General features: G+C 41.2%; 1 protein-coding gene and 1 long non-coding RNA gene across 3 annotated transcripts in view; both read right to left on the bottom strand.

Annotated features, from left to right (window-relative positions):
- Positions 1 to 14,126, bottom strand: part of ARFGEF3 (ARFGEF family member 3) — a 95,085-nt gene extending 80,959 nt beyond the window's left edge. For both annotated transcript variants that reach the window (XM_058019360.1, XM_058019361.1), the window contains exons 1-3: positions 13,732 to 14,126; positions 12,600 to 12,651; positions 434 to 515 (exon numbers count right to left, since the gene is read on the bottom strand). In XM_058019360.1, coding sequence (XP_057875343.1) covers positions 434 to 515; positions 12,600 to 12,651; positions 13,732 to 13,816 — 219 coding nt within the window. In that variant the 5' untranslated portion in view covers positions 13,817 to 14,126. The remainder of the gene's footprint in view (positions 1 to 433; positions 516 to 12,599; positions 12,652 to 13,731) is intronic.
- Positions 14,127 to 18,024: 3,898 nt separating this feature from the next.
- On the bottom strand, positions 18,025 to 25,004 carry LOC131081917 (uncharacterized). Its single transcript, XR_009114291.1, has 3 exons — positions 24,798 to 25,004; positions 22,106 to 22,288; positions 18,025 to 18,089 (listed from the first exon to the last, which is right to left on the bottom strand). It is a non-coding gene; the product is annotated as an uncharacterized LOC131081917 (long non-coding RNA).
- Positions 25,005 to 25,487: the final 483 nt, after the last annotated feature.

The raw sequence follows: 25,487 nt of genomic DNA, 5'->3' as shown, positions 1-25,487 counted from the left end.
GTCTTCAGTGTACAAAAAACCCCAGAAAAATGTCCACACATAAAGAACACAGCTCCAGGTCCTCTATTAACTTCTCCATCTTCCAAGCACTGCTGTCTTCTTTTCTAGAGGAAACAAGACAGCAAGTCCCAGCTTAATTTCTAAGATGCTTAGCAGTGGCAAACTTTTCTATGAGTAGCACAGGGTCCACAAGGAAGAGTACATCTACATTTCAATGTTAAAATGCAAGACCTCCCACCTACCTGCAAAACATTTTTAGGCTTCTTCAAAATCACCAGCCTTTACTTGCATCCTAACTTCTGAACAGAAATGTGAACATTATTGTTAGGTTCAACCAAGGACAGATGCTTTTTCTGCAGTATTTTTCAAAAGAAAAGCCTAGATTTTCTTGACACCCACTGCCTGCCAACACACTCCCACTGTAAAGTCATACCTGCATCCCTGCTAGAGCCTGTTGGGCCAGCTTCATGCTCTTTGATTCCAGAGCCAGTTGAAGAGGAAGGAGACACTTCTCCCTAAGTAAAATTTAAAACAAGTGAGAGGGGAAAATGCAATTAAAATTGGTATTCAAGTAACATTCCAGAAGGGCTGTATCAATTTCAGAAAGATCATGTTTGCATACAGCATCCAAAGATAATTTCACAATTCTGTGAAGCACTTTTATCCTCTAAAGAAAGCTGGCATATTTCACACACTTCACACATCTCTAATCCAAAAAGCACCTTAAAGTGCTTTTACATTGTGCCTTTGTTATACTCCCTCTCTTAAAGTGAGGAGAACCCGCATTTGAAATCAGCAGATCAACAGGTGCCGAAACAAGGTACCTGTGCATTAACTGGTGCTCCATCAGCCAGACACAAACAGGAAAAAAGGAAAGCAAAAAGATTATTACAGTGTATAGTACTAACTGAAGGACACTAAAAACTGATGGTTATTTGGACCTGCATCTCTTCTAGGCAGAACATCACATTTGTTTTAGACTATCTACAGATTTTTGCAACAGCATATAAACATTTTGGACATTATTAATACTGAATAATTTATTCTCACATTAAAGTGGATGGACACTGGGAGGAGAGGGGAAAATGAAGAAAGTCATAAGCCACTGGAGTGGATCCAGTTCAGTTTCACGATAATGAAGACAGGTGGGAGCTCCTATGGCTTATGTGTAGCTACCTCGCACATCAGCATGTTGCCTGCCATCTGTCATCACATACTGCAGTGAGCAGAGAACAATAAGAGCTTTGATAGATGTCCCAAAAAGAAGAGCGAAAAATGACAAACAGGAGGATGGAAATTAGAACAGATTCAATTAGCTCAACTTCCCATCCTTGCTAAAAATGTTTAACTGAAAATCTAATTAGGGTTGCTGCAGACTGTGCTCCCACTGTATTCTTGGAGAAAATGAATTGCCATTGTGTCATTTCCTGTTCTTGTTACACACTCAGTCAATTAAGTCTTTAGCATTTCTATGCTACAGCTATGAAACACCTGCAGAGATTCTTACAATGTTTGATTAGCTTGAGCACCCTTCACATTTCAGTTCAACCTGCCATTTAAATGCATCATCTGATAGCATGAGAACATGAAGGACAGGCAGATAATCCTCGGGCAGAACAGGAGAGAAGGATATAAGTTAACACAGTCCCTTCTAATGTCTTAAGAATTCAGTTCAATAAGGCTGCAAAATAGGGAATGCAGATTGGAATTACCTCAATGGATTTGAGTGCAGTGAAGTAAGGGAATGAGGTTTGCAGCCCTTTTATAATTCCACTCTGTTTTGAGCAGTGCCTCACCATGGGATTTCATTGCTTACTGCACCGTCTGCAGTTCTGTATGGTTAAGTGACAATCCATGCAGGTTTTGTAGTACTGCACATGAAGGATATTTTACATAAGTGATGTTCTCAGAATAAGCTGATGCACAACAATACACTTCAAAACATGTTTAAGAACATTCTCCATTTACATAACGTACAGAAAGTAGTTTCACACCGTAACTCTTGAGTATCCATACTGCTGCAGGCTGGTGTGGACATACATACACACACAGTTTGAGGCACAAATACCAACTTAACCTTGATTGAAACACATCACGTGCAACACAGAGAGAAAATGAAAGGAAGGGAACACCTTTGACTTGGAAGAGAGGAAGCTACCTGCCAGGGCAAGCAAGTAAGCTCAGCGACAGAACCAAGTGCATAATCTGGGGCCAGTACCTCCCAGAGCACAGGCTGTCCCTCCTGAGCAGCCTCACTCCAAGACTGTCAACTTTGCCAACTGCAGAATGAGTGATGGGAACACACACAGCCTTTATATTCAGCACACTAGGTTACAATGACCTTTCTTGCCAAGCTGGCTGTGGCTTGTCAACCTATCAACCTACCTCCTTCCCTGCAGGTCTGGAATAAGGGATGCTATGGCAGGTCAGGCAAAACAGACTGCCAGAAAGGTCAGAGCAAGACAAATTACTATTGCACGTAGAGAGATCATAAAAATCTTCCTATTCTCATTGTAATGACAAAAAAGCCTTTAGTGAGAAAAGAATAATAGGTCATTAATTCACTCTCATGATAAAAACTGTAATGAAGATAGGAAATTGCCTAAACTTAACTCCTTTTTGTTAGTCCCTGGATCATAGTCCCACAGCCCACCTTCCCCTCCTTGACTTAGGGAAAGGGACATGATAAATGAAGCATTTTTCCCTTCATGCAAATGGTGATAATCCTATTATTTTTAATCCCATTCCTGAAAATTAAAGATTAAAAATAAGACAGCTCTCTGCATTATCTTCCTGCTGAAAATTACACAGAAGAAGCAAAATTTAGAACCTCAAGGCCTTATCAGCATCCAGTTTGCATTCCACAGAATAATTCACAGCCCAATCAAAGAAGGGATAAGAATTTGATTCACCACTGTTGCCATTTTCTGATACACTGTTTATTAGGTAGGATAACAGTCATAGCAAAAGTCTGACATACAGTCAGAGTAACCAACGATTGAAAATATTTTCTCCATCTTGGCTGCTTAAAAAGAACAGAGTAGCACAGTGTAATATTATTAGCATCACTTATTCAAGAAGAAGAGTTGGCCCACGATGAGAAAATAATTGGTAGAGACGAATTCTCAGAATTCTGCAAGTACCCACAGCTGCTACCCTTATGTAAAACAAACAGAAGCAAACACTGTCCTTGCACAAATAGGAATGATTTAATTTACATAAAACAAATTCTAGTGTTGTATATATGAACACATGTACATATCAAAATAGAAACATAAATCTTTTTTCCTGTACTAGTTTAGAGAATATTGTTAAAGATTCCACCAACAAGTTTAGGCATAAAGGAAGTATTTAAAAACCTAGACCAGGAAGATGGAATAAATACATCGTTTTTCAAGTAATAACTCTTCAAGAAGAACAAAGATTTAAGTCCTTGCTCGCATTCTAGAGAAATGATTACTGCAGAAATATTATCATCCTACTTACAAAGAGAATTACAGTCAAACTCAGGTTGGAGAGAGGTGTGGAATCCACAGCATATAAATACAAGGCAAGTTCTCCCACCTCCACAATGCAGGAAGTCAAACCAGATGATTACAACAGACCCCTTCAGCACTAAAATTTCTACCTTTGTGCAAGTACAAGTTTGTCAATAGTACTTAGAGAAACAGTAGAGCAATAGGATAAAAGACAAATTCTGAAGCCTTCCAGTTAGAACTTTCCTCTTCCAGAAAAAATAAACCAACAAGTTATCTTTATGACACTGTGCCACTACAAGATGATCATGCACCATTAGACAACTCTGGCGCTACCGTGCTGTATAAGAATGAACAAGCACTCAGTGTTGCAGTTTAAAGATCCTGGAAAAAAAACAACAAACAGTTGGGAGACTGTTGCCAAACTATGTAGATATAAATGCTGACTTGCATCCACAGGGCCAGGATTTTAATCCAGTTACTCACTAACACAGAGACACTTGTGGGCATGTTTCCTGTATCACAAGATTTGCCTCATATATTTGCACCCATCAGGGGAGCTTCTACCTTTAAAGAAATTGTAATCTCTGGCTGAAGGCCTATTCACTTTTTCGTCTCACCACTTGCATCTTACTTTTTTAAAAAAAAATCTTATTATTTTCCTTCCTACAGAGCACAAAACTCTTTGGTTTTATCCAGTTACAATGGAAAGGCTTCTTCTCCTCTCACTTAAGGTTAATGTTACTTTTCTTTCCATATCCAATTTTCTCACCTCAGCTGCTGACATCAGCTCTCTCTCAGAGTTCCATCCAACTCAGTATTTAATTTTTCCTTCCTCTTTTTTTCATGTATTCCCTCTTCCCTTCAATCCTTCTGCTTTTCAAACTCAGACACAAAGTCTTCATCCAACAGTTAAATAAGCCTGTCTTTGCAGAGAAATATGAGTTGCTTATCAGAGAATGTTTAATGACACAGGGGAAAAAAAAGGACAGAATAATGCCTAAATGTAATTTCCCACCGTTTCCTAGCTAGAACTTTAATAATTCTTTTTTTCAACCTGGAATTGTGAATGAGATTGCAATTTAAAACTGCTTGGTATTAAAGAAGTGATATAATGGTATTTATAATCTTTTTTATTTACATCCTTTCTAAGATAAATTAATTTGCCGCTACAGAAGCAGCATAGCTCTACTCATGGAAAAGGCAAACATGAGCAATTTAATCCTACAGCCAAGCCAGTGCAGCCAAGACCATAGAATTCATATGATCATTATTAAGTAGCTCAGCACAGTCACTCAGCTGGAGAGCACTTCTGAGGTCATTTGCCTCCTTGCTATACTAGCTAATAACTCCTTGATTTTAACAGAAACACAAAGTTCCTAGATAGGAACTTGTTGTCAAGATGAGAACAAAACAGAACCAAAAAAACCCTATAAGCATAAGCACAAGGTGTACTTTTACTTGAGAGGAGAGAAAGAGAGACAGCAAAAGATTCTACACAATATTAAAGTAAGGTGGACAAGGCCAAAATAATAATCAGATGCTTCCAGTCTCCAAAGCTCTAGCATAATCCCTCTCTGACACATTCTCACTGCTCTCCCTAGAACATCCACCTCCACAGATATTTGCCCTTTGTGCACAAGGTATCAATAGTCACTCCCAAATTCTGCTCTTAAGAAGCTTGATGACACATCAAACCTCACCAGCTCTTAATCATAAAGCAACCTGTAGCCTTTATGTGATTTTGTTAATTGTGATTTGGAGTAGGAAGATGAGGTGACAAGCTGGACTTGCTCAGCTTACATTTTTGAAAGTTTATCAAACTCTTCCATGAAATCTCTTTTCCCTGTATTCAGTAACTCTGGAAGAGAAGCTAAAGATTTGTCTAGTGAAAGCATTTTGTTTCAAATTTTAAGTACAAAATGACAAATAAAGTGTTTTATGAGAATTAAGCTTCCATGAGAAGTTTTACAATGCTGGAAAAAGGCAGGCTGAGGAAACGGAAAAAGAGACACAGAGGTATCATCACATGGACATCCTGCAAATTACCTTATTTTCTCCACTGCAGCTGTGAGTTACAGAAACCAGATGAAGAAACGGGAGAATGAGGTGTATTTCTGGTCATTACTAGTTACATTTTGAAGGTCAACGCTGTAATCTGCAATGCCATTCAACCTGCACAGCAGTTCAGCGCTAAATCTTGACAGACCTAAGGGACGGTTGCTAAAAATATCCCCATGTTTGCAATGCATTACGTAATTTTATACTCACTGCACTTCAGCATATTCAGTTTCTTAAGCAAACAAACATTGAAGGAAATGAAAGGTAGTGAATTTCCTGCAGCTTTGTTACTTTTCATGGAATGTAAAGAAAGGAAATGTGAGAAAAGACTTTCATTATTCCCACTCACCCCTTCATTTTCAAAACAAAGAAAAGTCATGACTTGCACAGCACCGAGCAAAGATCAGAGCAGAGCATTTAGCAGGAAAACAGTCCTCTCAGTTTCAGTGCCACTCCTCTTCCTGCACCATTTAGCAGGAAAACAGTCTCCTCAGTTCCAGTGCCACCCCTCTTCCCGGCCCAAACCATATTTCATTCCGTAAGGCAATTATCAAAAGCCTCATGATGTTCTCATTTTCTACTCTTCTGCAAGCACTGAAAGTGACCAAATGTTTAAGACAAACACACATACTGCTATCCTGTTATCATCCTTAGAACCTTAGGCCAATATTTCAGTTGCATTTGTTGTTAGAAGTCTGACAGTTAAAACTATGGCTGCTTTCATCCTCAGCCCCACCCAGCTGCTCCCCACTCCCATTCTACCGGCTCCCATGAAGAAAATTAACCTCAGCCCAGCCAAGACTGTGGGGTTTTGTCACAAAACAGAATGAATTTTTGGAAGAGTCTATAAAAGGAACAAAGACCCAAGGCAGTGGTGATTATTATGGTTCACTAATACAAAGAAGATCAGGAAAGGCAGTAAGTTAGTTTCAGAAAAAGCAAGCACTGCTCTTTTACAAAAACACCACTGAAACCAAAGAAACAAACCTCATTCAAGCTCACAAGTAAGAGTAACAGAAACCATGTGTCTTTTTTCATAACATGCTAAATTTTGCTCATACATTCAAGAGTCACGACCCAGCTAACAGGTTTTCAGGGACTCCTGAGACTGACCCCTTACCCTTTCCTCCCCAACACCACTGTCTTTTGGGGCTGCAGACCAGGTGCAAAATCTTGCTGAGATAAAAATACTTGCCCATTGGACAAGAAATAGGGCCACTTACATATCCCAGATTAAACACACAGATTGATTGAAATACTGTATCAGTGGCACATTGTCTTTCTAAGCACTAATTTCCTTCCCCCATCTACTCCCCAACATTAGAACTGAGAATGCAAAACTTAAAATCAAGACCAGTGCATGTACACCATCCAAAACACCAAATGGACTATATAAGTGCTCCCCCAAGTCTGGATCCAGGCTGTAAACTGCCAGCATGGGAGATGCAGGTCAGTAATCCACACTGTCACTAGAATCTCTTCTTGGCCAGCTGCCTGCCAGAGAACTCATAATTCACTTGCTGAATGGCAGACAGTGAGCATGTAATGGTTGAGCAGCATGAGTCACATCCAGCAGTCACATCCAGGAAGAAAGCACAGGAGCACCTAATGCCAGGTGGATGTGGCAGCAAGAGCAGGAAACAAATTGTTTTAAACAAAGAGAAATAGTAAAATAGAGAGAGATATGCTGAAACCATCCCCTCCCAAAAAAACCCTCAGAGACAACTATTCCTCTCTCCCCACTCCTTACTTCTGTTCAGGGGATCTGCTATGCATGTATCAGCTTTCCGAGCCACTCTCTCCTAGCAGAAAGAAACTAACAGAAAACATGAACAAAATCAAGAGATGGGAGAAGACTTAAATGATGACATCATAAACATTTCTTCACAATAGAGAAGGTGAAATGCATTCCAAGGCCCAAGATTCTGAAAGTGGATGAATTACCTGCAAAGCTAAATGGATTGAAAGTCTCTAAAGCATTGTTTGTTTGGTGATGATCACACCACAATTACTGCTTTTATTACTTCTTGAGCACATGTAAGGTAAAATGAGCGAGCATGTTGTTTTATTTAAGAGATTATAAACGGCATACTTCTCAAGAACTATGTCAGATGCTAATCTAGAGATACCAAAAAAAATAAAAAATAGTAGAACTACCACTTTCATCCCCAAATGTTCTCCTTCCCACATGTCCATGACTATAGAAGAAATTCACAAACTGCTCTCAAAAGCTGGCACCAACATGATTAACACTGGGACACAAGCAAGAAGAGACAGAATCAGACATGAACTGGTTATTACACAGGACCCTGCTCCTCACTGACTTCTGACTTTCCAGCTGTAATCTCCAGAAATACTGATCACTTTTAAAAGGACAATGAAAAATATAAGAGGAATTTTAGTGGGCTGAGTCTCACTGGATGCCAAAGCAACTCCATCACTGCCCTCCCGAATTGGACAGGGGAGAGAAAATATAATGAAGGGTTCATGGTTTGAGATATGGACAGAGAGAGATCACTCTCCAGATACTGCCACAGGCAAAACTGACTCAAATTAGAGAGACTAATTGAATTTGTTATTGCCAAAACCAGAGCAGGGTAATGAGAAGTAAAATAAGCCCTAAACACCTTCCCCCCACTCCTCCCTCCTCCCACCCAGAGACACAGGGAGGCAGGGAATGTGGGTTATGGTCAGTTCATCACACGTCGTTCCTGCCACAGCTTAGGGAAAGGAGTCACATCCTGCTTCAACGTGGGTCCTCCACAAGGATGTAAGTCCTACCAGGAAACTGCTCCTCTGTTCATGAGTCCACAGATACCTGCCAGGAACCTGCTCCAGCACAGGCCTCCCACAGGCTCACAGCTTCCTCTCAGGCATCCCCCTGCTCCAGTGTGAGCGTCCTCCATGGATCTCTGTGTCCCCATGGACCTCCATGAGCTGCAGGGGCATAGGTGCTTCTCCACAGTCTGCACTACGGGTTTCAGGGGAATCTGAGCTCAGGCACCTGGAACGCCTCCTCCTTGTCCTTCTTCACTGACCTTGGTGTCTGCAGAGTAGTTCCTCTCACATATTCTCACCCCACTCTTCTCTGGAAGCAATAACATCTGCAAAACAACTCTTTTCCTTGTTCTTAAATTTGTTATCATAGAGGGGTTGTCACCACTTCCGACTAGCCCAGATTTGGCATGGGGAACTTCTGTCTTGAAGCCAGCTGGCATTGGCTCTGCTGGATGTGGGGGAAGCTTCTGGCAGCTTCACACAGAAGCCACTGCTGTAGCCCCTCCTGCAACCAAAACCTGGCCATGCAAACCCAATTTGCATTTCTTCCAAAAAGAAATACTCCTTCAGAAGTCCCAACCAATCTCTTCTTTCCAGCAAAGTCTGTGCTGATAGCAAGTCACCAAGTTCTACATAGCCTGTAAGGCATGACTTAATGATATAATGCATTCCAAGAAACTCTGGCAAGCTCAAGTTTTTTCAAAGCAGTATGTGACTGGCAACTGCTGTCTAGCCTCTTATTTTATCCTCTGATATGTAGATAATCCTCATGAGCATTAAACTGCTCCAATCAAACATTTTTTTTCAAAGCTCATTTTCTTGTGTCTGTTGAGTTAGCTTTTATAGCTCATATTTCAGCCTCTAAAATCACAACAAGCCAATAAGAGAGCCTTGTTCAGTGTATAGTGCTGGCCTTAGGGGAGAGTTTGCCATCCTGAAAATGCTGAAGTGAATATAGCCCAGCTGAGTAGCAAACAACTGTTTGCTGGCAGACAACATTAAGGTCTCTAAAGCTATTTTCCATGTGATCAATTCACCAATTAAAACACAAGCACATCAATTTCTCTTATCTAATTCATTATTTATAAGTCAGCCACCCAGCCTCCTTAAGCACTTAGTATATACCCAATTTTCACAACTCATATTCAGAGACAAATACCATCATACTAGACGGATCACAAGAGGCCAGTTACCAACAGGTTATGTGACTCTCCCTTCTGAAGAATTCATGGAACGTCTACAGCAAAGCCTTGAACTGACTTAAGGCCATTTCCATCTTGATCCACTTTAATCTTTGTTGTTATCTCCCACCCTTGCCCAATACTCTGATCATAAGTTAAAAGTACCAAAAAATCACACACATATTCCTATCTCAAGGCAGAGCTGACAAGACTTTGTGGGAAACTCTGTGTTTGTTGGAGATCTGTATTTCTTTAGGAAGTGAGATATTTAAATAATGACCCTTACTAGAATCAATATGCAAGGTCATTAACGAGGATTTTGATTCCTAAGTCCAATTAACATCAAAGGAAGTTGAACAGCAAAATAGTCTCATCTAGCTCCCTGAAGATATACCAAACAGACTTCTATCAAACTAATTAAAGAATTACATTCCAATCTGGATGGTCAGTCACTGGGACTCCCTTGAGGCAAAAGGTGCTCCCAAACACAGCAGGCATGTGCTATCTAAACTGCTACCAGATAACTGCTGGAAACAGCCCCTATGCAAATGCTACAGCTGATGTCCCCAGTTAATTGCACAGATATCAGGGAACTGTAATGAGGTCTGCCTCATGTTCAGTAACACCAGTCCAACTAAGATGAAACCATGGATAGGTCAGGGACATGACAGGACACAGTCTACCCCAATACCACAGTGGAAATAAGTATGTAGCTGATATAATACATGTCAAAAACCCCTTGAACTCAAATGCTCAGTCTGAGGAAAAGAAGAGACAGCTTGTCTTCCCCATTATCACACTAGGACCACAATTTTACAAAAAACAACTTTACAAAGAACCTCTACTCATCTAGAACTGGGGTCTCAGAAGCAGAGAATGGCTTTTTATTTTGTAAGAAAGAAGTGAGTATAGAGTTTACATAATCTCATTCTTGTGAGCAGCCTTCATTCTTCCATTCTAGAAAGAAAAGAACATAAGTGTGAAGTGTAGATTAAGGTTCCAACTGGATGAGCAGCCAGAGGCTGATCTGTGTTACAGCAGCTGATACAACCTGCACCTGATGTAAGATTAAAGCAGAAAAGAGGCACGGCCAAGACATGTCCATCCTGCATCTTGGCTGTGTTTCTGGTCACAGCCATTGCTCTACTTTCCAGGCTATCCTTTTCCAGCATTAGGAACCAAGCCATCACAGTGCTGCTTTTTAACAAATACCAAGCGAAGAACTTTTATCTGATTTGCACATCATGCAGGCAAACTCCAGCCCAAGATGTGGCCCAGTGTGCTGATCTGGAGCCTGGCAGTAGCTTGTCATCAGAGAGTGAAGGGTATGCTTAGCAACATCTCCCACACTATCTAAGGCCATGTGGCTGAGCCTCACCAAGGACCCCACAACAAAAGCTTTTGTCCAAATCCTCTTGTGTTCCTTTCATTTTCCAAAACATCCAGTAATAATGTGCATTGCTGACAAGTCTAACATTAAGAGCTTATTTAATCACAGCTACACCTGCAAAGGTTTTAACTTTACTTTAAAAAGGGAGATTTACAGTGGAAAAAATACCCCAACTAAACAAATATCATTAACAACACTGGAGGAAGAAGAGAAAAAGGCCTCTCTGTAAAGCTGTAGTAAGCAAGGGGAAAAGGAAGAAATGTGGTAACAGCTAGCTAACCAATTCATAGGGAATGACAATAGCACTTAAAGGCACAGACCACACACCATATTAGAGGCTGATAAATGGGAAGGTGAAGAGCCAAGTTTTCTCCAGCCACAGTGTCAAGTAAACATAATTCTAGTGGACCTATTGAGAATTAGTCATCCAGCTATTCCCATTCTGTGCTGGAAATGCATTGTGTCTGGCACTGGTCATGTCAGATCTGTGCTACATCCATCCCCCATTTGATCTGAGGCGTCTTGTGGACTGCAGCTGACAGGAATTTAGAGTGGCTAAAGAACTAAAGAACTGCTCCTATTCTTTCCCTGCTTGGTGACTGCTCTGGAAGAACTAGTTCTTCAATCCCTACCTTTCCTTGCAAAGCATATATTAAAGAATCATCAGGCTATCTTGAGGTGATAAAAATACTCCCAGGAAAGTAATGTTGTAGCAAAACAAATGTTCTCCCCTATAGGCAGCTCACAGTGGATACCTGAGAGGTTCACAGGACAGGCCAAACATACAGCAGCATTCCTATATCGTCCTTTATAAGCTCAAAGACTTCTGATTAAGGTACTTCTGAATAAGAATGATACCTGTGCATCCGATAGATTTCAATCAATTTCTTTCATGGATTTGTTGAGGTGGTTTTTGCATGCATGCAATCTTTCAGCATCCATTACATTCTCTAAGAAGGCAAGCCTAAGCATTTTGTATCTCAACTATTAAGCTCTATGAAAGAACATGCTTTTGTTTTAAACAGTGCACTTGCTGGTTTCATTTGATGACTCTTAATGGTTCTATCAAAAAGAACAGTGAATAATTTTACCTATTTACCTACTCCATAACAATGACAATTTCCAAAATGAGATTTTAAATAGCTACACAAATCAGGGCCATGCCACCTCTCCCATTTTATATGTGTACAAATGGAGGTGGGAAGAAGGAAGAAGGCTAACTCAACATAATCTAGCAGGCTAAAGGAAGAAGTAGGCATAGAAATTGTATTTTTTTTTTTAGTTCCTAGTCAGCGTCCTATCTATATGATGATATAAATTTTTAGTTTCTGGAATATTTAATTTCAGTAACAAAATCTGATTTAGATTTAAAAGAACACAAGCACACTGAGAAGAACTAAGCAGCATCCTTGCTTATTACTGAAAGATGGAATTTAGCAGAGAAACTCTTTAGCCCATAAGAGAGCCTTCCTTTCTAACCAATGACACCACTATACATACTCATGCCCATTTTAACACATTTCCATACATTTCATTCAAGGCCAAAGGCCAAGGGCTCATCAGAAAATTATCTACTACTAGATATGTATATCTAAAAACTACAGAAATCACATAGATGCAGCCTGCTCCTCTACCTCACTTTTAATTCAAAAATTTTGCTTCAGTTTTACAAATACTCACAAGCTCTAAAGAAGTCAAGTTCAATGTTCTTACCTCAGCTGATATGGTGGTATCTTGATAGCAGCATCAGGAGAATCCAAGGTTTCTGTATAATTAAAGGAAACAACAGGGCTTTTAAAAGAAACTTCTGAGTTCAACCACAGTTAGCACATTTGGCTACAGCCTCCAAGCCAATGATCCTAAAGTTTACACCTATTCCACCTGACAGAACAACAACCACTGCTGCTCTGAGCTGCCAAAGCTTTGCATAAATCTGACAGGGCACTGCATGCCCAATGAGAAGACACCGAGTACCATTTTTTTCCCTTTCACTTATCAGCACTTCAGCAGCACATCCACTAAAACTGGAACAGTATAGAGGATACTGGCATGGCTGCTGTGCAAGACTAACATGCAATTAATGAAGCAACTCATGCAACATCAAGATGAAAGGCCAGTAATAAGACAGCAACAGGTCTGATCTACCACAGAATGTTGTAGCTATGCATAGATAAAACGCAAAAATTTAAAGCAATTGAAAGTATCCCAGTTATGCTGATTTAAATTAAGGGTACTGATGATCAGTGCTCCAGGTTGGAAATGTCAAAAAACACTTCAAGACATGAAAAATCTCGGAAAATGGGTGGATGCTAAAATGTACCTAAGCTTGTACTCCCCTGAAAGATTAACTCGTTATACTGATCATTATATTGCAAGGATAAAAGACCTCATGTAATCCAGTAGAACAAAACTTCTAGCTTTTAAAATAGATTCCATAAGCCAGTGTAAGAGCTGTACGGCATGGTTTTTACGATGATTTAAAGGAGGGAGGGGGCCTTTAAAGAAAAAGACAGCACCTCGAAAACATACACGGAAACTGACAGCTACCGATATCCGTATATGTGCCTCGCAAGAGCCACGAAGCAGATGCGGGCGGTGGGGAAGGCGAGGGCGGGGATGCTCTCCGGGACCGGCAGCAGGTGCCACGGCGCCTTCCAGCAGCGCGGAGCTCCCGGGCATTTTGAACGGCCCAGGAGCTCCGCTCTCTTCCCAGCCGCTGGAGGTTCGGCTAAGCAGCTCTCCTTAGCGCGGAACAAGTTTGTTGAGGTCTCCCTGCCCCCTGCTTCAGAGACCCGCTCCATCGGCGGCTCCTGCTCCGCTCCGCTCCCCCGCCCGCGCCCCTTACCGATGGCCCAGGTGCAGCTCTCCTTGATGGCCCTGTGCTTGCTCCCCGACGCCTCCTTCTGCAGCTTTCGCAGGATTTCTTCCATCTTGCCTCCCCCGGGATATTCGCCTAGCCGCGGGGGAGGAGGAGAGGCGGTGAGGAAGAGGAGGAGGAGGCAGGAGGAGGGCGGCACGGGCGGCGGAGCGGTGCCGGGGCTGTCCCCGCCGCGGCAGTGCCTAGGCGGGAGCGGAGCACGGCACCCCGCTGCCGCCCCGCTGCCGCTGATGAATCACGCCGAGCTCCATGGCGGGGACACGTCAGTTGTTGCCGCTGCGGAGTCCCTCCTCCTCCTCCTCCTCCTCTCCCACCCCGGGCAGGCCCCGCTGGCGCAGCAGGGTTGGGGCGGGCCTGGCCGTGCCCGCGGGCGCGCAGGGACTCCCTCCCGGCGCTGGGGTTGGCCGAGGCGCGGAGCGGAGCGGAGCCGGCGCCGCCGGAGCCGGGCCCTGCGGCGGCAGCGGCGGCCCCGCGGGAGGCGGGCGGGCGGGTCGCCATGGCGACCGGCGGGCGGGGGGCGCCGGCAGCCCCGGCCTGCCCGCCCCGGGCGGCGGGAGGCGGGCGCTGGCTGTGCGCTCGGGCCCCGCCGCTCCGGCCGGGGCTGCGGCTGCCGCCGCTGGGCGCAGCCCGGGCCTGTGGGCAGGTTCCCGCTGCCCGGCGGCGCTGCCGCAGCGCGGCCCCGCTGTCCCGCAGCGCCCTGCGGAGCCGCTCCCGCAGCGGGCCGGACGCAGGGAGCCAGGCCGGCGCACCGGCGGGAGTGCCGGCCCTCGGTATGCTCTGCTGCAACCAGTGCGGTCAGATTAGTGGCTGATGTGAGATCTGTGCCTTTCTCCTTAGCTGGCAAGTGCAGAAGGACTTCAGCTACCTGTGTGTGCCTTCACAGGAACGCACACCTTAATGTCCCCAGCAAGCCAGCCTCCAGGAGAAAGAGCAGCCACTCCACTAGCTCAGATGTTCCTCCTCACACCCGGAACGCTTCCTCCCCACCAAACCTCCTACCTTCTTCTGTTTGCTGTTTCCCTGCCTTATCTCTAGTTTATATCCTAGTTGCCCTTTCTGTGACTGCATCACTTGAGTGTTACAACATCCTTGTCTTCTTGCAGAATCTCTCTTAAAAGAGACAAGAAAACAAGCAGACAATGAAAAGAAAAAGACAGCAGATAAGAAAGGCATTCCAGGTAGCAGCTGGCAGTATTAGCGGTTATGTCTCCTACTGCTAATTGGAAGAGTACCAATAGTGAATTACCAGGCAGGATATTGGCACCTGGTGAATCAGCCATAGCATTTCCCATAGGATATTGGGCTTTCAAAGGCTGTCCCTTGTCCAAATACTTACAAGGGCTCATCCTGTGTTCAGACACATAATGAATGCATAATCCATAGTTGCCTTTTAAAGCCAGAATGTAGAAGTCCTGTCAGAAAAGAAAAGGATTTAGAATAATGTCAGAAAGGTCTAGAGGTTCATAGATTATTGCTGGAGGTGAAGAGGTGTAGCCTATTGCTACAATATTAAGATTTTAAAAAACCAACCAACCAAATAAAAAGCCCAACAACAACCAACCAATAAACAAATAAAAAAACCCACCCTAATAAAACCCCCCAACCTTTAACAGAAACACCATTTAGTTTCCAATTCCAGGCCATAAAGCAACCTTTAAGAAACTGAAAGTAGTTTCCCAAAGTTTCTTATCTCTGACCATGCTCTGCCACCTTCCTTGAAATGAAAAATCTAGCAATAGCTAGTGGCTGGGATTGTCAGGGCACTATGATGGTTTAAGTCAAGGCTCAAGTTGAAGTGATGATAAATTGTTTCCCACCCATTGTTCTTCCTCTTTATTCTGCATTGTGCTTAGTGGAAAAAAGCATGAGGGTCAATTTCTGGCTTTTCAAGGCTTTTTGATTTCCTAGGGGCAGAACAACAAAAATAACTATGATGGTGATTTATGTATTTTTAGTCTAGAAATTACGTACCCGAGTTCATTTGGACCTCTGAAACACTGAAAGATAAATATGTATCTGTAAGTAGTAAATAATTAATTGCATGTTTTCAGGGAACCACTGATAAAACTGAATTAATTTTTAATTTCAGATTATTTCTAGCTATATGCATCATGAACTTACTGGTTAATTTCTCTGCAGGAAGGCTACAGCAGAAAATGCAGCTGGCATTTTCATCAGAGCTATGGTGTTTTTCATAGATGCTCGATGTCACCGAACCAAGATTTGTATTCATTTGTGTTTCACTCGCTGTCCAATGTGTTCAAGCAAAATAGACTCTGTATTAAAAAACACTTTCTCTCTGTAGTAATGTCATCAGCTTGTGAGAAAGAAAGGTCATGTTCAGACTCCTTAGAGCATCTTAAGGCCTGCCAGTAAGATTTTGCAGAAGGAGAAACAAGTAAGCCATGATGACTCTTCCCAAATGCGTATGTCAGAACAGCATGAGTCAGCTTGCTGAAACTTTTCACTTGAGGCCCTCCATTTCCAGATGGACAGGAGTCCATCAGTCCTTGGGTCTGTTGCCTGTATACTCACATAAATACACAGTAACTATGTCCTGCTGGAAGTCACTCCCTGCACAAGCTTTGCTTAGGGAGGAGGTTATATTTAATCATGTGCTCTGGATGCTCTTTCAAGGCAAGCATCCTAAAATGTCACAATATCTGGAAGTCCAGCTACAGAATAGGGATGATGATGATGAAGGTTCCTCTCTTCTGCCATGAAGAGAAAATGAAGCCTTCTATGGTCATCCTTACAGCTCATAAATCCTCCTTGCTTTGTCCTGGCTGTGCAAAGCAGCCTTCTGCAGTGGTAGAGGCTACCTAGGAGTCAGTGCTCTTCATCCCCTGTGCAGCTGAAGCCAGGTCCAACTGGGAGCCATAAAACTCCTATGCAGATCTGGTATCTGCATGATGCAGTGGTCATATATCACTAAGAAGCAGGGGCAGATGTGCAGTGTGCTTTTGTAGCTCTCGCCTGGCAGTGCCAGTGCTTCTGATCTTTTGCATTATGTGAAAACTGATTGTATCCTTACGATACATTCACAGCTCTGAGCAAGCCAGGGAGTGTGCAAGCAAAGCCAAGCTACTCAAGATACCTGGAGTAATAGAGGTGATTTAGTACAATTCTGTGTCCAGGCTGGTAAGCAGCCTTTGCTTGACCTCAAAGGTCTCCATGCTACTATGTCTCTGTGCCTTTTAGTAGCCAAGGAAGGCAATGTGCTCTTATTTTTAATCTTTTCTGATAGCATAAGCCATGCTGCTTGTGCACACACCTGCCCTGTAATTCTAGTCATTGGGAACATAAGAAAGAATTAAAAAGTATAGTTGAAAAGTGTGAAACAGGCATGCTAGACAGTGAGATAATCACATATATTTTCTATTAGTCATTATCACTCATGTATTACCTGTGCTTTGGCCATTTTAACAATATTCTTGATCTCATTGTATACTGCAGATGCTAGAAAGCGTGGACCAAAGAAATAAGCTGTGTCCCATTCTAGTTCTAGTTCTAGTTCTAGTTCTAGTTCTAGTTCTAGTTCTAGTTCTAGTTCTGTAGGAACTTCTTACAAATTTAGTTACAAAATGCTAAGGAATTCCCTCTAATGACAGGAAAACCACTTGGTTGCATGGTTCAAACATTATGCCTAGCCAGATTTTTCAAAATTCCTCTTCCCAGAAGCACTCCTACAACTGGACTGACCAGCAATCAGAAGCTTGGGCTCTGTTTTGCTCAGGAAGCTCTGTACATGTGACTCCCCTTATGAAGGATAAATTGCAAAAAAATTTGAAGTGAAGTGAGCTGTATCTGGACCGTGGGCTCATCATCACCTTGTGACACCTGATAGCAGATGGAGGTACCCTTTCTTCTCTCTCCCAGTGGGCATCAGGACCCAGACAAGGAAGATCCTTGTCAGGATTTTGGTTATGGCTGTCTAGACAGTAAGCACACCCCTGATGGTGGGGTGGCATCTGTCGTTGTTTGCCTGATTACACAGCAAGTAACCAGAGGCTAGAGCTGGGGGCTCAGTGAAGTCTTTCCTGAGCTGCTGCTGCTTTCTGCACCCTTCAAAGTATGACCTTTCTGAGCACAGCAAAGCACATTAAGTATCAATGCTGCTCCATGCAGGATTACAGAGTTCGGGAGAAAAAGTATCTAGAGTGGTAGCTGTAAATAAAGCCAACATATATTCAGAACTGTCTTTTCAGTACAGCCTCACAGCATTTATTCTGTGAAGAACAGTTGAAACAAATGTAAAATCTTCAGATCCATGCCAGGGAAGAAATATGAGACAGGACTTTGGGACTTCATTGAAGATATATTTTCTGCAAAGAGAGACAAAAAATAAAAATCACCATGACTGTCTTCAATTTACATTAATCTTTTTCATTGCCAAGGTAGTTGAAGAAGACATCAGGAACACAGAACAGCTATTCTGGGCCACATCAAGGTCATTTTTATGTAGCAGTTGTATTTGTTACAGAAGTTAGTTGGGCATTCTTAAAGAAAGGGCAGAAAAAGTAAAATGACCTTCCCTATGCTGAACTCTCCCAGTTTCTGTTAAATTGCAGACTAGGCACTTCCTGAGACAGTGGTTTTATCTTCATAAATAATATCTGGTGGATTTTTCTTCTGGGAATGTACCTAATTCCTTTTGAAACATTTTTATGCTTGTGACCTGCACAACTACCCCCTGGCAGTAAGTTCCACAGCCAAGTTGTGTGCAAACAAAAGAAAGTTCTTTTTTGACCAGTTTTATCCTCTTTTTCACAAGTTTTTGAAGCTACCTACCTTTTGTGCTTTGAGAAGCACTTAATAAGAGTCCCCTATTTTCTCCCCATAATTCATGATTCTTTATGCATTGAACATGTTCTTCCTCAGCTGTTTTTATTCCAGTCTACAGTGGACTATTCTATTTAATTTTTCTCCCAAAATGATCTTTGGTCATTCTGATTGCCCTTCTCTGTACTAATTCTAGTTCTTCTCTACCTTGAAATACAAGAGTTTGTGAAGATGAGTGAGTACATGGGAAAAGGCAGCATGAAGATTTGTACTGTAAAAGCTCTCTTGCTTCTATCAGACTCCACTGGAAAGGCTTCAAGGGACAAGAAAATTACAAGTAACTGTGAAGTTAACCTTAATATCACAAGAGTTTCAATTCAGTCAGAAAACTAAACTTTAGAGGACTCATTCTGTCCCACTATTCTCCCCTAATCCAGAGGATTCCCCGAGTATTAAGCTGGGGAAGGAAGCTTAAGAATGCAGTCTTTTCAAAAGCTGAATACAAAAAGATTGTATCATCTGGCCATCATATGTTTGGAACATGTAAAATGGACAAACCTAAACTCTCTGAAGCTGTCTTTGAAAAGTGACTGAGCTGGTAACTTGTCATGTAGCTGTATGAAATGTAGGTCACTGAAAATTGCAAATGTATTATACATATTTGTGTTCATAACCTGCTTTGAAATCTGTTATGGCCTCTCCTCATTATGAGGAAACAAGGACATCGTCACATTTGCAGCTGTCAGAGGCTTGTGTTACAAAGCCAAGAAAGGTCAGCAAGGTCTGACTAAATACATCTCTACTGGCCAGGAAATGGATTGTGATTTCACTGCCTGTTTAGTGTTAAGCATATAAATACATGAGTTGAAGTACTAGAAATACTCCTAGAAGAGCTAGATATTATACAAGCTTTCGACTCACTATGCTCTTTTTGAAATAGATAAAGAGATTTTCCCACTACTGTTACAAATTTTAAGGTAGGAGCACTCCCTGACAAATCCCTGAATTTGTTAAGTATGGTGCTAAGTAAAGAGAAACACAAAGGGACGGGTAAAGTAGATGTTTAAATGTAGATTCTGTTATGCCACAAATAGATCAATCTGAAATGAGTTCCCTGGTTTCAGGGCAATACTCTCATGTTTACAATGCAATAGTGGCAAAATTCAATTCAAAGCCATCTTTTTATGCAGCCATATAAAACTCAATATAAACACAAGAAAAAAAATCTCCTTCTTCTCCAAGCTGCTCCCAAACTCTCTGAGATACAGTTTGACTCGGTTAATCAATGGTTCATATTTTTCCAGCTTTAAAGATCAACTTAAAAGATTTAAAACATAAAATATTCTGGAATAAGAGAGATAGTTAACTTCAGATCATAGTTTAGTTCCTGTTTATTATACCTTTTCCTCGCAATAATAAGTGGGAACTTCTTTCAAGGGAATTAAGTCCCAGTCTCCAAAAGCTCTTTCAAAGTGTATAAGGATATTTTACACCTCATTTGCTCTTGTCCCTGCAGACACTACTTTTCATCTCAAAGGTATCACAGAATCAATTAGGTTGGAAAAGACTATCAATTACCTCTACATCTCTTTCTGCCATCTGACTGGGCACAGGACTTGTTATCTGACTTTGACACTTAAATTGCTTATTAGCAGTAAAGTTAACCTGTAAGTAGACCTGTGGTATAGTCACACACTTGGAAGCTTTCTTGGAATGTTCTTCAAGAGGCCAGTTTGTTATAAACTGACTGAGGAACTTGTATGTTGAGTGATGTCCTTTTATATTTCACTCTTAGTATTAATCAACATGAAATCAATGCTCAGATTGTTATTGGCATGTACTTTCTGGAGATATAATCAGAGGGAGTAGAGCATTCAGCTTCCACCTTGCTGGGAGTAGACAGTAATTACCTCTAAGTCATGATCTGAAAATCCAATGCTAAGTAATATTGAACCAGACAAAAGCTCTTATTACAGCAATAGTCACAAGCACCCAGCCTTGTGGACCTGAGGGAAAGCACCACTATCCAAATGTATAATTTTTGAAAACTTTTCATGCATTAAATGAAAAATCAAGCAGAAATATAGAATATTCCCAACATGCATTTTGAGGAGACATTTCAAGGAATGGAGTTCTAGAGTTCTGTGTTTAAATTTCAGTAGCTTCCAGATCAAATATACTACTCAGTCTATAAATGAAAAACCTTGGGGGAAAACAGATCTAATAACCACAGGTTCATCTGGTTTCTAGTAGTCAAACTGGACTGCTTGCTATCTTCAATGTACTATGGGGCAGGCAGAAAGAAAAATAAGAGATTGAAATTTTTTTGAGATTATTAAAATGATGGTCCTTTAAAGAACAAAGACTATTTTTAGGGATACAACACAAATGGATTTTGATGGTTTGATCTTAAATATGCCTTGTACTCTTGCTTTCTATACTACTGTAAGTCTCACTGATTTCATTAGTAGATGGTTGGTCCTGAGCAACTCTTTTCCTTCATGTTTTATCAAAATAATTGCAACCAGCAGAACTGTGGTTTTGGGTCTTGCAGATTTGAAAAGAGAGCAGCTTTTCTACCATAGCCCTTGAGTTTTGCAATGTGGTCTCTCACATTTGATCTGTAAGAACTGATAAAAATGAATCACCTTATGTGTGTAAGCTGATCTGCTGAAATTTGTACACATTTGGACAAGTTTTTGACATGCAGCAAAAAGCATAAGCCAGATACATAAGCCAATCTTACATTTTACTTTAATTCTTCATGGCAACAAACAGGGATATCTTCTCAAATAAAGGTTATCAGATTGTATTAAATTTGGCACATTATCTGCTCTCTTTTGTCTTGAAATGGTGAAACTGATCTGATTGAAATGCAAAGCAATCACCCCTGCTCCCATCCAGATGGAAGATTTCAGCCCCAGTTAGTATTTGATAAAGTGGATGAGAATGAGATTGTACTGTGGCAGTTGCCAGGTAACCTTGAGGTAGTGCACCTATAATGCCAGCCAACTTTATAGATGACATATGTATTACAGATACAATATTGATTTTATGCAGTTACATGTAATTAGTAATGAGAAAAGTGTTAATTTCATTTATTGTGCCTTTTCTGATCTTTGTAGTTGAAAACATTATCTTCTTAAATACCTAAATACCAAAGGGGCTACTTTGAATAATTTCTTCATTTGGGAAAAAAACAATCCAGTTATTTCCAATGCCAAGGGTAAGCTGATCTTTACGGTGCAGAAGAACAGATCATCATTGACCCATTAATGAATAGTTATGTAGCTATCAGAAAAAGAGGATTTAGTCATGTTGCTTTAGCCATGATTTATAAGTACAAAGTATATGAAATACAAATATTTTTTAATTAAACTCCCAAATTTAATTTGTTTCCATTCAGCCTTGTGCAAGATATTTTAAGCTAATTTACTGTTATTGGCCATGGAATGAAGACACATCTTCCTACCAGCACTATAGGGAAAGACTTTCCCTTCAGAACCAGAAGCAAAACCTTTAGCTACCATAACCCTTCCCAATACACAGGTTAACATACCTCACATATTCCATGCAGTTGTTGGATGCTTCAGTATATGTTCATACACTCTCTGAGGAGGGCAGCAGCAATTCCTGTAATCTTTTCCTTCCTTTCTTGCTTCTTAAAGGCTCTCCCTGTAAATTGCAGTTAGCCACTGCAGTACTTGCAAAGCTGTGGGCACACCCCATTGTACCTTACTACCTGAGATGCCAACAATATAAAAAGTTATTAAGGCCACTCTTTATATAAAGCTCACATAATTTAATATAAATACATTTGAACATTCTAGTGGAGTCAGGTCTGGTGCAAGAAAATTCCAGCTCAGCAGAAAACTTTTTGTGTTGTGTGCGAACAGTTTTCCTTGTTATTTGTGTCAGAATTATGAGAAAGAACATCTTCAGTGTAAGCTGCATTATTGGTGGAGTATATACAAGCAGTTAAATCACTTTTATCTCCTTGATGTTCTTGTGATTTGTTCTTTTTGTTTGGTTGGTGTGAGATTTTTCCATTTACAATTGGTGGCAGAGCAGATGGCAAAGGCTTAGCTTGGTCTAATATGTCCATAAACTAAGCAAAGCTGTCAGTGAGCCTTGTTTCCAGCTGGCCTATTCCACTTTGAGAAAGATTTTTCTTCCACTGGAATCAACCTCAAAAATATAATTTTAAGAAGAAATTAGTATCTCTACTAGGAGCAAAATTTAACAGTTCTGATGTTCTCTCTAAGTTCACTGTAGAACTTCTCCTTTAGGGGAGGAAGGCAATAATTTGGGATTCTCTCCTCCACAAGGCAGTGGTTTTTGGTGAAACTTGTAGGAATTCTTAAGTTTTGCTGTTTCTGCTCTTCTGTCATTAAAAGGTGTTTTAGGGAAGTAGGGAGTGGCAGGAAGCTGGCAAAATCATAGAGACATCAGTTCTGCATGAGTTCATTAAGCAAGTCACATGATTAAGTGCAGTCTCATTAAGTTCTCTTCAAGTTTCAAAAAACAAACAAACAAAAGAAGCAAACAAAATACTTAGATTTTTGTACCCATTGGATTTGAGCTAATTCCTAAGTGTTTTCTGAAACTGTAACTTCAGAAGTTATTTCTGTGGTTATTTCTGCTGCCAGGTGTGCCCACTGTGTGCCAACACAAACAACCTTGCACAGATAGACAGCAAAGACAGGCTTTACCCCAAAACAATATTTGAACAGGAAACACAAGTAAAACTGTGTTTTGCTAATTTCTTAGCTAAAGAAATTATGAAATGCACTGCTTAAAAGATTTCCAAAAGTCCACACACCAGGTCTGAGGCAGAGCTGTGAACACAAAACTTCTGAGCCACAGTTCAGTGCACTCACCACTGCTCAGTGCATTCACCACAGCTCATCCTTCCTTTCCAGAGGACTACCATGTAGGAAAATATTATTCAAAGCTGCTGACAAGTCCAGCTAGCTGTTTTTCTAACAAATGAAGGAGTGGCAGTTGGCAAAAGGTGATAATAGTACTGGGCAGCAAAGATTGTAACTGCCTGTGCCATACACCGTATTGAACATTTTATCTCTAAATGCTTCCTTAGAGAAGCACAAACAAGAATACAAAGGAAGTGGAAATCTGACACCTGCTTATAATTTATAATACTCATTATATTTTTGGGACAGCCATCTTTGGCAAGGTGAGTTATTTTATTTATAGGCAGGAGCTGCTCATGATTTGCATGGTAATGCATTCACATCTGCAAAGCCTATAAATTAGCCTCCAGCTCATTACAGCAATGCCATTGTCCTACTTGCCAGTATGTAATCTGATCCTAAATGTTTCAGATGTCCACAAAATAAAACCAGCCTGAGGGAAGAACTTCACTGTTGCAGTATTAGCACACCAAAAAAAATCTTCCTCCCCCTCAAAAAAAGAAAAAAAAAAAAAAAGAAGAAGAAAATTACTGGATGGGAGAAAACTGCTAAGTATTTCAAAAAGATGAGCCCCAAAGCCTAACACACAAGAAACTGGAAACATGTTGCCATGCTTAAGGTGCTTATGCCAGTTTGGCCAAAAGAATGAATTTATTGCAGCTTTTTGAAGGGTTCCAAATAAAAGCAGCTTCATAGAAGATTAAGTCACTTACTTGGCTGTGCATTCTGATTTTATCCTAATGTGTCATACTTGAGCACTTGTATTATTATTACTGTTTCAAGTCTGGTTGTGCACAGTTCTCTGAAACAGAAGCTGATGTCCTTTATTTTGGTGAACCTTATAAAGACAATCCCTACTTCCAAGTAGTCAAGAGTTTACAATTATGTCAAGATTTTGCCCCTTCATTAAGCCACCAAAAAGATGAAACGCAGCATGGACAAAGAAGACTTGTGGAGCACATATCCCCTTCCATCCAGATATGCAGATGTCTCCTATGTTAATTCACTTTGTCAAAGGTCACTGGATGGTCAAAGATTGCTGTACCCCAAGTTCAGCTTCTGAAACATCTGAGGATCAGCTTTGCTATGGTGGGTATGAAGAAGAGGGCTCTCCACTAAACTTGGATAAATGCTGGTTCACTATTTTATCTTCCATCTGGCACATGAACATACCCGTCCTTTAAAAAGAGAAAACTGAAACCCTTACAGTCACAAGCCCTGCCTACATCATTGGAAAGGTCTTTAACAGGGTGACAATGCTGCTGTCAGCAAGATCTCACCCACTGCCCAGACTTGCTTCTGCATTACCCTACTGCTTACCTCCTCTGGCTTTTTCATCTCTTCCATCCAACCTCTCCACCTACTCTTCCTTGGCTGTAGAGTCCTTGAAAACCTCTCTTCTTTGCTGGCCGACTCTTATAGGTAAATGACTGCAAATGAGAAGAAGGCCTGAACTAAGAGAGCTTCAGCAAAAGCTTCAGAGTGGGAGGGGGCAAGGCACAGGTGACTGCACAAGTGGGATGTTGGATTCAGGATCCTGATATGCCTGCATGCAGGATGTGCACCAGTATATTAAATTTCTGTATTGAATTCTGGTTGATAATAATAACTGGTTATTTATTTATTTACTGTAGCTCTCTTGTTTGTCTCAGTAGGTGGGAGAGCAGCAGAAAAACAGGGCTCTGCATGAGTCATAACCCAGAAAAAGCTCTGCTGAGAATACAGCTCACACTCTTCTGCAGTGTAGCCCAGGTGATAAGCATCAGTGTTGCTATTCTCTCCATGTTGTTGGTCTCATATTGCTATGAATGATACTACTCACTGTAATGTAGTCTAATATTCACTGTGCTGTATTCAAATGGAGCTGTAGAGGCAGATATTTAGGGATGTCCCCATTTCATTTTCTTCTTTTCCATGCTAACATGAGAGAAAGGAAATGCAGCATAAAGAAAAATAAATACTTGTTTAGAACAAACATAGAAACATAAAACTAAAAGGTGCTACTTCTAA

Source organism: Melospiza georgiana, chromosome 3 (genome assembly GCF_028018845.1).
Source record: "Melospiza georgiana isolate bMelGeo1 chromosome 3, bMelGeo1.pri, whole genome shotgun sequence".
Taxonomy (NCBI): Eukaryota; Metazoa; Chordata; class Aves; order Passeriformes; family Passerellidae; genus Melospiza; species Melospiza georgiana.
This window is presented reverse-complemented; position numbering and strand designations above follow the sequence as displayed.